The sequence below is a fragment of the Stegostoma tigrinum genome, chromosome 16 (genome assembly GCF_030684315.1).
Source record: "Stegostoma tigrinum isolate sSteTig4 chromosome 16, sSteTig4.hap1, whole genome shotgun sequence".
NCBI lineage: Eukaryota > Metazoa > Chordata > Chondrichthyes > Orectolobiformes > Stegostomatidae > Stegostoma > Stegostoma tigrinum.
Window position 1 is genome coordinate 48,753,580 of NC_081369.1, and position 16,630 is coordinate 48,770,209.

A 16,630-nucleotide genomic window follows, 5' to 3' on the forward strand; every position below is an offset into this window, starting at 1 on the left:
TGTCCCCTAGCATTTAACACCCCCACCCTTGGGAAAAAGTCTCATACCTCCCATTCTATCCATGCCATTCATGGTCTTATAAACTTCTATTCGCATGTCCCTCAACTTCCTGCATTCCAGTGAAAACAAACACAGTCTATCCAACAATTGTTCATAGCCAAAATCCCCCTCCCCAGGCAACATTCTGGTAAACCTTTTCTGTATCCTCTCCGAAGCATCCACATCCTTTTGGTAGTTGGTACTAGAACTGTATGTAATATTTCAAGTGTGGCCTAACTAAAGTTCCAAAAACCGGCAGCATAACTTGTCTGTCCTTATATTCCATGTCCCTGCCAATGAAGGTAAGCATGCCATAGGCCAGTTTTACTACCTTATCTACCTACACTACCACCTTCAGTGATCCGTGGACCTGCACACCCAGATTCCTCAGCATATCAATACTCCTAAGGGTTCTGGCATTCACTGTATAATTGCCATCTGTACTTGACCTTCCAAAATTCATTGTTTTACATAGACAGTTCACATCTGGACTTACCCATGAGGAGTTTATTTAATGTAAGTACACAAGAAAAACTACTTACAATTTTGGTAAAGTTAAAATTGCACAATCTTTGAACCAGATTCTGCTGTAATGGTTGTACAGTCAATTAGCTTGTGACGTACACTGCCCACAGTCACATATGAACACTGGCTACTAGGATGTAGTGCAGGATCTTATAGGGGACAAGATGAGCTGTGGCGAGATTGGTGTCAGAATCAAATGAAAAGTTGAGAGAGGCCTCTTGGGGAGGAGAGCATCTCGCTGCATCTTTTACATTTTTAACAAGTGGTGAGGTGAGGTTCTTGACTGGCCAACAGTAAGTTTCCAATTAAGAGTGATTATTGCTTGTTAAATGCCTTGTTAATGGCACAACTTGCCTTATTAATATTCAGTTTCTGATCTTACCAAACATGCCAACAAGCTAGAGGTCGAGATAACCTAGTGTGGAAATCAGACAAGGTACCTGGCAATGTCAGCTTGCCATTTGGCTTACAAGCAGAAATTGAAACATGAGGACTTAGTACAGAAAGTAGTACAGTGCTGGTCTGAGGCAGCAGAAGAACTTCAACAGGACTGGCTAGAAACGGCATATTTAGAACAAATTTAAGAACTCAGCAACCAACCTAGATGAGTATGGCACGACTGTTACAGACTTCATTAGCAAGTGTGTAGAAGACTGTGTGCCAAGGAAGTCAACCCCATTATTCCCCAACCGGAAACCCATGGATGAAACGGGAGATCCATTGCCTACTGAAGTCCACGTGTCTTGCGTTCAAGTCAGACAACTCTGACCTTTACAGGAAATCCAGATGTCACCTCTATGAGGTCATTAGAGATGTCAAGAGGCAATACCAGACTAAGCTAGAAACCCAAACTAAGCCCATGGACATCCACGGTTTGTGGCAAGGCCTACATGCCATAATGGGCAACAAAGTGAAGCAGATCAGAATAGAGGACAAAAAAGCATTCCTCCCCGATGTGCTCAACGTACTTTTATGCTCAGTTCGAACAAATGGTCAGTGCGACGGTGTACCTGTCCCAATAGTCCCTGGTACACTTGTTTCCTCCATCATCACTGCAGATCAGCCTTTTTGAGAATGAACCCACAGAAATGACTGGCCCACATGGAGTCCCCTGCCATGCATTCAGATCCTTTGCTTACCAACTGATAGGGGTATTTAACATCTTTAACGTCTCGCTACTACAATCTGAAGTGCCATCTGCTTCAGGAAGCCCACCATCATCCCAGTATCGAAGAAAACACTTGCAGTTTGCCTCAATGACTACTGCCCTGTAGCTCTGACCTCCATAATTATGAAGTGCTTCAAGGGATTAGTCATGGCTCATATCAGTTCTAGCGTCCCAGCCTGCCTTGATCCCTTGCAATTCAACTACCATGGAAACAGGTTCACGGCAGACACCATCCCCCTGGCCCTACACTCATCCCTGGAACATTTTGTAAACAAGGATACCTCTGTCAGGCTCCTACTCGTTGACTACAGCTCTGCCTTCAATATTAACTTCAACCAAACCAATCTCCAAACTCAGAGACTTAGGTCTCTCTTCCGCCCTCTGCAACCGGATCCTCTACTTCCTGACCCATGGACTGCAATCTGTAAGAGTAGGCGACAACACCTTCTCAATGACAATCTTCAAAACTGGCACCTTCAAGTCTGTGTACTCAGTGCCTTACAATACTCCCTGTACACTCATAACTGTGTGGCCAAATTTTGTCCTAACTCCATCTGTAAGTTTGCTGATGACATCACCATTGTATGTTGGATCTCAAACAACGATGAGACAGAATACAGGAAAGAGATAGAATGCATGGTGTAAACATAACAATCTCTCCCTCAACATCAGCAAAATGAAAGAACTGGTCATTGACTTCAGGAAGCAAGGTAGAGGGCGCACCCCTATCTACATCCATGGAGCTGAAGAGGTGATGGCTGAGAGTTTCGAATTCCTTGGAGTGACCATCACCAACAATCTGTCCTGGTTGACCCACATTGATGCCCTGGTCAAGAAAACACAACAATGCCTCTACTTCCTCAGAAGGCTAAGGAAATTCAGCATGTCTATAAAGATTCTTATCAATTTTTATAGGTGCGCCATAGAAAGCATTCTACCTGGATGCATCACAGCTTGGTATGGCAACTGCTCTGCTCAGGACTGTAAGGAACTATAGAAGGTTGTGAACACGCAGTCCATCACCCAAGCCAACCTTTCGTCCATTGGCTCCATCCATGTTTTTCATTGTCTCAGTAAGGTATTCAATATCAGCAAAGACGCCTCCCACTTTCATAATAATCTCTTCCAACCTGTTCCATTGGGCAGAACTTTACAAGAACTGAAAGAACTGCAGATGCTGTAAATCAGGAACAAAAACAGAAGTTTTTAGAAAAGTTCAGCAGGTCTGGTAGCATCTGTGAAGAAAGAAATCAGTTAACGTTTCGGATCCGGTTACCCTTCCTCAGAACCTTTCTGAGGAGGGGTCACCAGGAAGGGCCACCAGACTGGAAATGTTAACTCTGATTTTTTACTTCACACATGCTGCCAGACCTGCTGAGCTTTTTCAGCAACTTCTGTTTTTGTTCATGTACAGCTTGTTCCCCACTGTTATTAGACTTCTGACTGGACCTCTCAAATTTCAAGTTTAATGTTCATCTCACTCTAAATGTGCCTTCTCTGCAACCGTAACATTGTGTTCCTTGCTCTGTTCTATCACGCACATGCACTTTGTATGGTATGATCTGCCTGTACTGCACACAAAACAAAACTTTTTACTATACCTAGGCACATGTTGTAGTAATAAAATAAACCAGATCACTTGCTCTGAAGGACTTCCATGTTGGACACCGGGTAACAATGTCTCAGGGTGCACTCCATGTGAACCAGCAACAGACACATACCCCATGTCTACAGACTTTGGAGTCTGATATGTGCCAGCCTCTTTGAACTCTCATGGCACTTTGCTGATCCACCTTCAGTGCTCATCTGCACTTCAACATTGCTCATAAGCTGCAGTAGTGACTGTCATTGTAATGCTGCTGCCAGGACACTGTGCTGTCAGGGAAAAGCAGCCAACTCATGGGCAGAACCAGGATGTATCTCCACACTCTTCAATAGCTGTCAACACTCATTCACTCTGAACCTAGCTAGATGCTCACAATATCCCTGCCTTCTGTTTTTCAGCTTCGCACCATCAATGAGAGCTACCAGACTCTTCTCACTTTTTTCCTGCCTTGTCGAATAGCACAGACTCCAAAGCCAGGAAGCTTGCCACAGTTATAGGCCTCAGTTAAGTCAAGGGGGGTGACTTTCGATCAAGGGTTTCGGGCCCCGGTAATACAAGGGCAGTGTCCAATGCCACTCCAGGGGATTGGGCACAGTCAGCCTGCTTTTGGGGCAATCAGAGTTTAGCTGTTTTCCATGGAAGGGATTGGGAACTGAATGTCAGGCAGCCTGTCACCTGCTTTGACTCTTTCTGCCCTAGTACGGACCATTTCCCTCCTGGAATAAGAGAAAAGCAGGTAAAAAGAGAGATGAGAGATGGTGGCATTGCTGTTACTTTTGGCACGGGTGGGGAGGTGTTTCTAACGAATGAAAAGGCACCTCAGAGGGCATACAATGTTAACGGCGTCAGGGGTTTGGGATGGGTGAGAACAAGCCAGGGAGGATCCTGCAGGCAATTATGATAGCCGTCGAGCATGAGCCTTGATGGGAGATGGGTAACGGTAGCAGAGATAGAGTGAGTGCCAGGCATCCAAGAAGAGATAGTGGTATTCATGCTGGTGGAGTGGAGAAGGTCATTAACCCTCTTTCTACGCTGCTGGGTGTTCCTCGAAATGGCTGAGAGGGGCAGCAATCATAGGCCAGACTGACAAAGTCTGGTGTCATGGCCACCTCTGCTGGTCCCATGGTAAGAGAAGGTCCCACCTCTGCTGTCCAGCAGGATCTCCAAGTCCTCACTGACTAAAGAGGGTGCCAAACCCCTCCAGGGCAAGTGACAGGGCCCTTGCAGGGCACTTACGGGCTGCTTGCCCAATTATGCAACATTCTTCTAAAGATGACATAGCAGCAAAGGTGCCAGTTAATTTCAGGATATCCTGGCGAGTTATTCCAGGAGCAGCGCCTGGTAAGATGGGGCTGGGGACAGATGTGAAAGACACCCAGGAGCGGGGTAGGTAAGTAAAGAGGCAAGTTTGGTTAGATATGGCAAGAGAACACACTAACTCTTGCAGTGAAAATTCTTCCAAAAATGTCAACAAAACTTGCACTTAGCCAAAAAACATTAGGAAGTTTAATATAAATAATAATAATATAAGAGAGTTTCTATTGAACTGTATTCAACCGTATGTCTCTGTCTTGAAGAAGGACAAATGAGAAAAATGCTAGCAGAAGGAAAAAAATTGAAATTTGCATAATTTAATGATTTCCATGAAGTTAAATTACCTGCCATGTTATTATTTTGCAGATGTGCAATGGAGGAAGGCAAAGGAATTTTTTTCAATATTAAAAATTTTGTGCGCTTTCAGCTGAGTACGTAAGTATAAATTTAGTTACTTATATGAAGAACTCTAATTGTCACTAAAGATTACAGATCAGTCATGTGAATATATATAAATATGTAAATTGTTGTATTTATCTTTATTCTTTTTAAACATGCAGAAGTATTTCAGCATTGAGCTTGATTGCTCTTTCTATTATATTTAACCTACCAAATCCACTAAATGCAATGCAGATTCTGTGGATCAACATCATTATGGATGGACCTCCTGCTCAAAGGTATCAACTTAATGTTAATTATTTAATTGTAACCATTAAGCTCATGCTGTGTTCTTGTCACATTGCTTAGTTGGGGCTATGATTTTAACCAGAATCCTATTGTTACTTGATATAAATTTGAATGGTGAATTATGCTAATTTACTTCCATTTACAAGCATGTTTTTTCTATTTGCATTTTGTACCATTTAGTCTAATTTTAGTTCTATCCTTGTTTACATTAAAATAAAGTGGTGCATCCTTTCTATCAATAGCAGGATTGTGTGCATGTGTTACGCATACTTGGATCACGATCTGTGGTGGTTTGTTTTTGCTTTGTTTTTGTTCTGGCAATTGTACCTGTTCTCTGCTTTTATTACTTTTTAGTGAAGTACTCAAAATCCTGTTAACTTTCAGGCCTTAATATCTTCATTAAAACAACTTAGCATCTTCTCATTTTGTTTGATAATGATCTATGAGACACCTTACCCCAATATGTAGTGTGAATAATTTACACTACAGCTATGGCATTGTGCAAAGCAGTTTTCACTTTGTTGAGATATTAAAGTATAAATAAGAAGCCAGATAAAGTATAAATAAGAAGTTGGATCCCAATATTAGGGGTAGGTGATGGCCATATAAGTGCTATTTTCACTAGACTGTTTAATCTAGAAACCCAGCTGATGTTCTGGGGACCCAGGTTCAAATCCCACCATGGCAGACTGTGGAATTGGAATTCAAAAAAAACTCTGGAATTAAGAATCTACTGATCACCATGAGGTCATTGTCAATTGTCAGAAAAGCCCATCTGGTTCACTCAACCCCTTCAGAGGAGGAAATCTGCTGCTCTCACCTGGTCTGGCCTACTTGTGGCTCCAAACCCACAGCAATGTGGTTGACTCTCAGCTGCCCTCTGAAACAGCCTAGCAAGCCATTCAGATGTACCAATTGCGACAAAGACTCAAATAAATGAAACTGGACAGATCACCTGGCATTGACCTATGCACCGGAAAAGACAACAGCAGAAACAGCCTGGGTGACCCTGCAAGGTCCTCCTCACTAACATCTGGGGGTTAGTGCCAAAGTTGAGAGAGCTCACAGATGAGTTAAGCAACAGCCTGACGTAGTCACATTCACAGAATCACAGAACCTTACAAACAATGCCCCAGATACCACCGTCACCATCCCTGGAAATGTCCTGTCCCACCATCAGGACAGACACAGCAGAAGGGACGGCACAGTGGTGTACAAATGGGAGGGAGCTGGTCTACGAGTCGTCAACATTGAAGTCTCATGGCTTCAGGTTAAACATGGGCAAGGCAACCTCCTGCTGATTACCACATACTGTCCTCCCTCAGCTGATGAATCAGTATTTCTCAATGTTGAACAACACTTGGAGGAAGCACTGAGGATGGCAAGGGCACAAAATGTACTCTGGGTGGGGGATTTCAATGTCCACCACGAAGAGTGGCTTGGCAGCAGTATGACTGATTGAGCTGGTTGAGTCCTAAAGGGCATAGCTGCTAGACTGGGTCTGCGGCAGATGCTGAGGGAACCAACAAGAGGGAAAAACATGCTTGACTTCATCCATACTAATCTGCCAGCTGCTGTTGTATCTGTTCATGACAGTATCAGTAAAAGTGACCATGGCACAGTCCTTGTGGAGATGAAGTCCTGCCTTCACATTGAGAGTAACCTCCATCATGGTGTGTAGCACTATCACCGTGCTAAATGGGACAGACTTCGCACAGATCTACCAACTCAAGACTGGTTACCCACGAGGCGCTGTGGGCCATCAACAGCAGCGGAATTATACTCCAGCACAATCTGTAACTTCATGGCCCACTCAACAATTACCATCAAACCAGGGGATCAACTCTGATTCATTGGAGTGTGCAGGAGGGCATGCCAGGAGCAGCACCATGCATACCTGTAAATGAGGTACCAATCTGGTGAAGCCACCAAACAGGACTTCTCTCCTGCCAAACAGTGAAAGCAGCTAGTAATAGACAAAGCTAAGTGATTCCACAACCAAAGGATCAGATCTAAGCTCTGCAGTCCTGCCACATCCAGTCGCGAATGGTGGTGGACAGTTAAACAACTCACTGGAGGATACTCCACAAATATCCCCATCCTCAATGACAGAAGAGTCCAGCACATCAGTGCAAAAGATAAGGCTGAAGCTTTCACAGCAATCTTCAGCCAGAAGTGCCAAGTGTATGATCCATCTGGGCGTCCTCCAGTGGTTCCAGGCATTACAGATACCAATCTTCAGCCAATTTGATTCACCCCACGTGATATCAAGAAGCAGTTGGAAACACTGGATAGTGCAAAGGCTATGGACCCTGACAACATTCCAGCAAAAGTACTGAAGACTTGTGCTCTGGAACCTGCCGTTCCCCTAGCCAAGCTGTTCTAGTGCAGCTACAACACTGGTATCTACCCGACAATGTGGAAAATTGTCCAAGAATGTCCCGTACATAAAAAGAAGGACAAATCCAACTTGGCAAATTACTGCCCCATCAGCTACTCTCAATCATCTGTAAAGTGATTGAAAGTGTAATCAACAGCGCTATCAAGCAGCACCTACTCAGCAATAACCTGCTCAGTGACGCCTAGTTTGGGTTCTGCCAGGGCCACTCAGCTCTTGACCTCATTACAACTTTGGTTCAAACATGGACAAAACAGCTGAATTCCAGAGATGAGGCGAGAGTGGCAGCCCCTGATATCAAGGCTACATTCGACCAAGTGTGGCATCTACACAGTGTAGTGTTAGGTGATAAACTGTGCTGCAAAGTACTTGACTTTCACACACTGCTCAGCAACTTACCGTGGTGACATGTTCATCGTGTTTTCCTCGACTGGTTGATTTTCTTGCCAATTTCTGATATCCCAGACTTCCTCACCTCATCTCAACCAGTGTTCCTACAGGGTGATAATGGGAACTGCAGATGCTGCAGAATCCAAGATAACAAAGTGTGAAGCTGGATGAACACAGCAGACCAAGCAGCATCTCAGGAGCACAAAAGCTGACGTTTCGGGCCTAGATCCTTCATCAGAGCGCTCTGATGAAGGGTCTAGGCCCGAAACATCAGCTTTTGTGCTCCTGAGATGCTGCTTGGCCTGCTGTGTTCATCCAGCTTCACACTTTGTTATCTTCCTTCATGGTTCATTGGTTGATATGAGGCAATGAAACACATGAGTCTTTATGGTGAATGGTGTCAGAGGCAATTTAAAAAAGGAGCATTATAGTTGAGCAACTACCATTCTCGCCAGATGTACTTGTGCACACATAGATTGACACATGCATATAACAATGGTCACCAGACACCATTTGCACATAAATTGTTGACCTTTGCTTGCCTTTACGCAAGGACTGAGGCTCCACTGAGTTAACTGAAACCTTCCTCTGCCTACCTGATCAGAATTGACTGTATTATGCTGGATGTTGAGTGCTTGCAGATTACAGATACATTTTGAAGATGACTTTTCCCTCTAGCCTTGGAAAACAGATATCAGGAGCGTTTCTGGCTCTGAAAACACACCTCAAGGGGAACAGTTGTCAGTGGGATATTCATGGCATCGCACCTTTATATTGACCTGGAGGCAAATTCAGTTCAGGGTGGTGGGTCGGCTGTAATCTGGAGGACTAATCAGGCTGGAGGGGAAGATAAATAACAGAGAGGCCACACCACAGCTTTAGTGTCTGGAAATCAAAAGGCAGTGGCTGACCATGACGTAGTCCAAGGGAAACACACAGGTAGCGCAGGGACCATTTGGGATCCTGTTCACAAATCAGTTTTCTGGTTTGGAAACTGGACGGGGTACTGGTTCCTCAAGGGAGTTCAGTCTGAGTCAGGTTTGTAATACTGCCAGGGGCTTGGAAGAAGAATGAATGTGATTCATTAGTTAGGAGAACAGCCACAGGTTTATGTGATTGTAGATGTGACTCCAGGATGGAATGCCACCTAAATAAAAGCAAAATACCGTGGATGCTGGAAAACTGAAATACAAACAGAAAGTGCTGGAGAAACTCATCAGGTCTGACACTATCGTGGAGAGAGAAACAAAGTTAACATTTCAATTCCAATATGACTCTTCTTCAGAACAAAAAAGGGGTTAGAAAATGTTAGTTTTCTTATGCGGTAGATACAGGAGAGAGGAGGAACAACTGAAGGGTGCCCACTCAAAATTGGTGTCAATGAAGATGTAAAAAGGAGAATGTGTATGTGTGTGTGTGTCTATGTGTGTATGCGTATGTGCGTGAGAATGTGCCTGCATGCGTGTTGAGGTTGTGGAATTTAATATTGATTCCTAGAGGCTATTCAGTGCCTAAGCAGATATAAAATGTTATTCCTCCAGCTTACCATCCTCATTTGGAACTATATCACTGTACTTTCAGTGTTGTTGGCTCAAAATCCTGGAACTCCCTTCTGAACAGTATTGGGGGTCTGCCTCCAGCACATAAACTGTGGGGCTTCAAGAAAGCAGCTCAGCTCAGCGCCACTTTCTCAAGGGCAGCTAGGGCTGGATAACAAACCGCTGTCCAAGTCAGCAATGCACATGTTCCACGAGTGAATAAAAATAAACGAAGCATCAGCGCACATTTTTGTTTCATTTCTCTAGCTGTTGTCACAGTTCTAGACATATTCAGAATGCAGTAACATTCCAATAAATGAAATTGTAATTTTCTCATATGTTTAAATACTTTCACCAATTGATTAGATGATTGGATGATATTTTAGATTTTTTTCCAACTTTTACCTACAGCTTGGGTGTTGAACCAGTTGACCAGGATGTCATTAAACGGCCTCCAAGAGATGTTAAAGACTCAATCCTGAATAAGGGCCTCATTTGTAAAATCTTATTCTCCGCTATTATCATTATCAGTGGTACCCTCTTCGTTTTCTGGAAAGAGGTCTGTATAATTTATAAACCTAAATAGCTCTTTATCCTTTGACTACTGCTAATTAATTAATCAGTATATGGAAAGATGACTTCTACACAGTTATCATTCAATTTTAAGGAACATTGACTGATTTGGAAATTCAGAAATTAATCAAAGTAGTGGTACTGACTTCCAGAGAGAAATGCGTTTACATCTGTCAGTTAATAGTAGGATTCTATGTTAATTCTTTTTCATGCTGATTCTGCCAGAACCAGCTTGTAATTCCCATGTATCTGCGTGCTCCAAAAATACCCCTGAAATAATTTCACAGACCATTCCAGGAGCAATTTCTAGCAAAGACTTTTAAAGGCCTTAGTTTTGTAAATCCAAACTTGTTGTTCAATAAATTTAATCCTCAAAACAGTGCTGAAACACCACACAAAAGAACATAAGAATGAGGAGCTGAAGTAGTCCATTCAGCCCAAGTCTGCTCTGCCATTTGATTTGATTATGGCTGATCTTATCTCCGTCTCAACTCCACTCTCCTGCCCACTCTCCATCAACCTTCAATCCATCACTAATTAAAAATGTGTGTTTGGCATCCTTAAGTTTTCTCCATGTCCCAGCGTCTACCACACTCTGGGTAATGAATTCCACAGATTCATGACCCTTTGAGAGAAATGACTTCCTCTCATCTCGATTTTAAATTTTCTAGCTCTTATCCTAAAAGAAACCTCTCATTCGAGATAAGTAGTCCACAAATATGTGTTATTGGTGTTTGTTAATTTTAGTGAAAAGGTAGTTTGTGATAACATACACAGATGCAGGTTATTAGTGTACATCTATGGTTCCTGCTTTAAATGTCTGAAAATCTCTTCTATATTTCAGTCATCAACATCTACTGTCTGAAAGATAGAGATGATTGATTTTGCTGCAACAGTTATCAATATTTATATTTCTTATGATTGTACAACTTTAAATCTATCATTATATTTAAAATAGCTTCCAGAGGGGAAGATTTCCTCAAGGACCACAACTATGACATTTACCTGCTTTGTCTTCTTTGATATGTTCAACGCTTTAAGTTGTCGCTCTCAGGTACAAATTTACTTTATTCATATTTTTACGGATGCCATAATGTGAAGAGACTTGGTTAATTTAAGAACTGAAACAGACTGCAAATTAAAGGTGCATGATAATATTTTTATTCTCTATTTCTCACTTTTTTAATTTGAAGATTGAGAATTGTGCAAACACTAATAAAAAATCACAATCTTTGTCTGAGTTATGCTGTTATTACATGCTGCCTTAATGGTAAAGTAATTTGCTTCAATTTAAAGGAAACATTATAATGCTTTAAATTTACCGGAGAAACTCCCTGGCTTTTCTAAGTAATACTTTAAAGTGGTTAGTTATACACAGTAGTTTCGAAGCACCATGAGATCAGGTGCATGTGACAAAAATGATCAGCATTTCCAAATATGCTCAAATTTTATCTTCTCAAAAAGGATGCTGTGGTATAACAAACATCTCTGTGCCTTTGTAATCTTTTATAGGTTAGTACATTTATATATTGTGCATGTAGCTACAGCATAATCATATATAAACTAAAACCATATTTTTAATAAAGGCAAAATACTGTGAATGCTGGAAAGCTGAAATCAAAATGCCAAGTTCTGGAGAAACTCAGCGTGTCTGCTAGCATCTGTGGAGAGTTAGTGTTTTGAGTCCGATATGGCTGTCCATCAGAACATCACGTTCCTGCTTAGTTTTGTGTCAGCTGCAAATTTGTAAATATTATATTTTGTTCCCACATTTATCATGTATGCATATTGCAAATAGCTGGAGTCTAAGTATTGGCACGTGTAGTACTAGTCATGATCTGAATTTGTGAGAATGATCCATTTATTCCTACTAAATAGAAGTAAAATACAGGGCCCCTTACCCACTGTGAGGACAGAATCCTGCCACTCAAAAGAAGAAAACTAGGATTGTTGTTTTGCTTCCGTTCTGAAAATGAGACATTTCAGACTCAAAAGGTTAACTCTGTTTCTCTCTCCAAAGATGCTCAAACCATCTGTGTTTCCCAGCATTCTCTGTGTTTGTTTCATTTATTCATTTCCTCTGATTTCTGCCAGTCCTTAGTCCATGCTAGTGCGTCACCACCTATACCATGTGGTGTAATTTTGCTAGCCGGCCTCCTGTGGGGGATGTTATCAAAAGCCTTTAACAATCGAACTATACTACATCCATTGACCGACTGCTCCATCACTTTTGTTAATAGAATCCTCAAAAAAACTTTGTTTGTCGAGCACAACTTTCACTCTGCAAATATCCTGTGATTAAGACTGATCAGATTTTTTTTATTGGAGTGACACTCATCTTGTCCTCTATAATAAATTACATTATTTTCTCTGATACTGATGTAAGGCAGAGATATCTCTAGTTTCCCGTTTTCTCTCTTGCTCTTTTTGTAAATTGTACAGTGATGTTTACTAGCTTCCGGTCTGCAGGAATCATGCTAGCATCTATGAAATTTTGGAAGATGATCACCACTTTGGGGCAGCATGGTGGTTAGCACTGCTGCCTCACAGCGCCAGGGGTCTGAGTTCGATTCCAGCCTTGGGTGACTGTCTGTGAGGAGTTTGCACATTCTCCCTCTGTCTGCGTGGGTTTCCTCCAGGTGCTACGGTTTCCTCCCACAGTCCAAAGATGTGCAGGTTAGGTGGATTGGCAATGCTAAATTGCCCGTAGTGTTCAGGGAGGTGTAGATTAGGGGGATGGGTCTGGGTGGGATGCTCCAAGGGTCAGTGTGGACTTGTTGGGCCGAAAGGCCTGTATCCACACTGTAGGGATTCTATGCTTCACCAATGCATTGACTGTCTCAAAATCCACCTTCTTGAACACTCTAGGATATAGTTTATCAGGTCTCCTGAATGTACCAACTTTCAGACCCACTAATTGCTCCAGTACAATCTTCATATGAATACTAATTCCCTTCAACTCGTCAATCTTCCTAGTTGCTTGGATATCTACTTGTGGGAGTTTTTTGTGTTGTTCTCAATAAAACAGAGCAGAAACACACTTTTTGTTGGTAAAGTTTCATACAGCGTAGAAGAGACCCTTCAGTCCATCACTCTACACTAATCCTACTTTCCAGCATTTGGTCTTTGGTCTTGAATGTTATGACATTCCAAGGGCTCACCTAGTACTTTTTAACCTTTTGTGAGGTTCCTAGCCTCGTTGACTCTCCTACCCAGTTCATTCCAGATTCCCACCCTAACAGGTGAAAATAATTTCCCTCAAAGCCCCTCCGAACCTCCTGCCATTCACCGGGAAATTATAACCCTTCATTATTGACTTTTCAACCAAGGAGGGCGGCTGCTTCCTGCCCACCCTGCCCATGCCCCTCAATCATGTCCCTCTCAGCGTTCTCTGCCATAAAGGAAACAACCTGAGCTCATCCAGCCTCTGTTCATTGCTAACATGCTCCATCACAGGCAAGATCCTGGTGAATTTCCTGTGCACTGCATCCAGTGCATTTGCATCCATCCTACAGTGAGGTATTGAGAACTGCACGCAGTATTCTAGCTGTGACCAAAGCAAAGATCATTATGGCTGTAACATAACCTTCCTGCTCTTACAATTTATGTCACCACTAATAAAGGAAAGTGTCCCATACGCCTTCTTAATTACTCTATTAACCTGTCCTGTTGCCTTTGTGGATCTCTGGACAAGCACCCCAAGGTTCTTCTGTTCCTCTGAGCTTCCTAGTGTCCTGACATTCCTTGAATGATGCTGTGTCTTGATACTTCTTCCAAAGTTCATCACCTTACACATATCAGGGTTAAATTCCATTTGCTACTAATTTGATCAATAAATCTGTGTCCACTTGTAACTCAAGACCTTCTTCTTCCCTAAAAACCAGCCAGCCAACCTTCATGCCAACTGCAAACGTACTTATCAGGCCTGCCATATTATCATCTATATCATTTTTGTATATCACAAACATTAACAAACCCTGTGGTATGTCCGTGTAGGCATCTGCCTCTAGTTCCACAAGCAGCTTTCTGCTGCCAGCCCCTGTGTCCATAAGACCATAAGACATAGGAGTGGAAGTAAGGCCATTAGGCCCATCGAGTCCACTCTGCCATTTCATCTTGGCTGATGGGCATTTCAACTCCACTTCCCTGCACTCTCCCCCCAGCCCTTAATTCTTTGCGAGATCAAGAACTTATCAATCTCTGCCTTGAAGACATTTAACGTCCTGGCCTCCACTGCGCTCCGTGGCAATGAATTCCACAGGCCTACCACTGTCTGGCTGAAGAAATGTCTCCTCATTTCCGTTCTAAATTGACCCCCTCTAATTCTAAGGCTGTGCCCACAGGTCCTAGTCTCCCCGCTTAATGGAAACAACTTCCCAGCATCCACCCTTTCTAAGCCATGCATTATCTTGTAAGTTTCAATTAGATCTTCCCTCAACCTTTTATCTCTAATGAATACAATCCCAGGATCCTCAGCCATTCATCGTACGTTAGGCCTACCATTCTAGGGATCATCCGTGTGAATCTCCGCTGGACATGCTCCAGGGCTAGTACGTCCTTCCTGAGGTGTGGTGCCCAAAATTGGACACAATATTCTAAATGGGGCCTAACTAGAGCTTTATAAAGCCTCAGAAGCACATCGCTGCTTTTATATTCCAACCCTCTTGAGATAAATGACAACATTATATTCGCCTTCTTAATCACACTCAGCCTTCCAAGTTAACCTTTAGAGAATCCTGGACCAACACTCCCAGATCCCTTTGTACTTCGGCTTTATGAATTTTTTCACCGTTTAGAAAATAGTCCATGCCTGTATTCTTTTTTCCAAAGTGCAAGACCTCGCATTTGTTCACGTTGAATTTCATCAGCCATTTCCTGGACCACTCTCCTAAACTGTCTGAATCTTCCTGCAGCCTCCCCATCTCCTCAGTACTACCTGCCTGTCCACCTAACTTTGTGTCATCGGCAAACTTCGCCAGAATGCCCCGAGTCCTTTCATCCAGATCATTAATATACAGGGTGAACAGCTGCAGCCCCAACACTGAACCCTGCAGGACACCCAAATTCTGATCCAAATTGCCAAATTACCATAGATTCCATGAGCTTTTACCAGCTTTAACAGTCTCCTACTGAGTTCTTGTCAAATCATTTTGACTTGATCAGTTTTTTTTTATTGGAGTGTCACTTATGCTGCAATCCATATAAATTAAACAACTGCACTACCCTCATCTACACAGCTAGCAGCCTCTTCAAAGTTCAATCCAATTTGTTAGGTGTGACCTCCCTCTGACAAAGGTATGTTTACCATACCCGATCAAACCTTGTCTTTGCATGTGAAGATTAATTCTCTCCTCCTTCAGATTTTTCCCCAATAGCTTCTCTAATGCTGATGAGATTCACTAGTCTGTAATTCCCTGGTTTATCTGTACTGCCCTTCTTGAAAAGTAGAACCAGATTTGATGTCCTCGAGGTCTCTGGCACCTCCCGTCTTGCAAGAGAGGAATGAAATATTTGGATCCTGTAATTTTCTCCCTCATTTCTCACATTGGCCTGGGATACATCTCATCTGGAACCTGGGATTTGTCTACTTTCAAGCCCGGTGAAATCTCCAGTACCTGTGTACTCCAATCTGCTCAGGAACCTCAGTCACTTTTCCTGAATTTTGTACCAATATCCTCCTTCTCCCCAGTGCATACAGTTGTGAAGAAATTGTTTTAACACCCTACCAATGTCCTCCAGATCCAGAATTCCCCCTTGGTCCCTAATGTACCTTCCTGTTTCCCTGATTGTTCGCTTCCCCTTTGAAAATACTTATAGAATAAAGATTCTCCCTGATCTTAGCTGCCTGTGTTTCTTCACACCCACTCTTTGTGCTTCTGTTTTGTTAAAATCCCCCTGCATTTTCTGTATTCCATCAGCACCTCCACTGATTTGCTCCCTTCAAATCTTTTAAATTCTTCTTATCCAACCCAGAATATTCCTAAACATCCAGGGTTCTCTGGGCTTCTTTCTGCTACATTTCACCCTAAAGGAAATATGTTGGGCTTACTTGCATTTTGAATGCCAACCCCCCCACCCCCACCAGTATTCTGTTGTAGATTTACCTAGCACTAGCTGTTTCAAAGATGATGGGAACTGCAGATGCTAGAGAGTCCAAGATAATAAAATGTGAGGCTGGATGAACACAGCAGGCCAAGCAGCATCTCAGGAGCACAAAAGCTGACGTTTCGGGCCTAGACCCTTCATCAGAGAGAGGGATGGGGAGAGGGAACTGGAATAAATAGGGAGAGAGGGGGAGGCGGACCGAAGATGGAGAGTAAAGAAGATAGGTGGAGAGAGTGTAGGTGGGGAGGTAGGGAGGGGATAGGTCAGTCCAGGGAAGACGGACAGGT

At 42.9% G+C, this 16,630-nt stretch overlaps 1 protein-coding gene across 6 annotated transcripts in view; it reads left to right on the forward strand.

The window, feature by feature from the left end:
• LOC125459753 (calcium-transporting ATPase type 2C member 2-like) overlaps positions 1–16,630 on the forward strand; it is a 108,737-nt gene that overhangs the window by 76,306 nt on the left and 15,801 nt on the right. For 5 of the 6 annotated variants that reach the window (XM_048546558.2, XM_048546560.2, XM_048546559.2 and 2 more), the window contains 4 exons: positions 5,019–5,087; positions 5,213–5,329; positions 10,077–10,224; positions 11,197–11,292. In XM_048546558.2, coding sequence (XP_048402515.1) covers positions 5,019–5,087; positions 5,213–5,329; positions 10,077–10,224; positions 11,197–11,292 — 430 coding nt within the window. Of the gene's footprint in view, positions 1–3,736; positions 4,206–5,018; positions 5,088–5,212; positions 5,330–10,076; positions 10,225–11,196; positions 11,293–16,630 lie in introns of those variants that run through there. The other variant, XM_048546561.2, reaches the window with a different exon arrangement.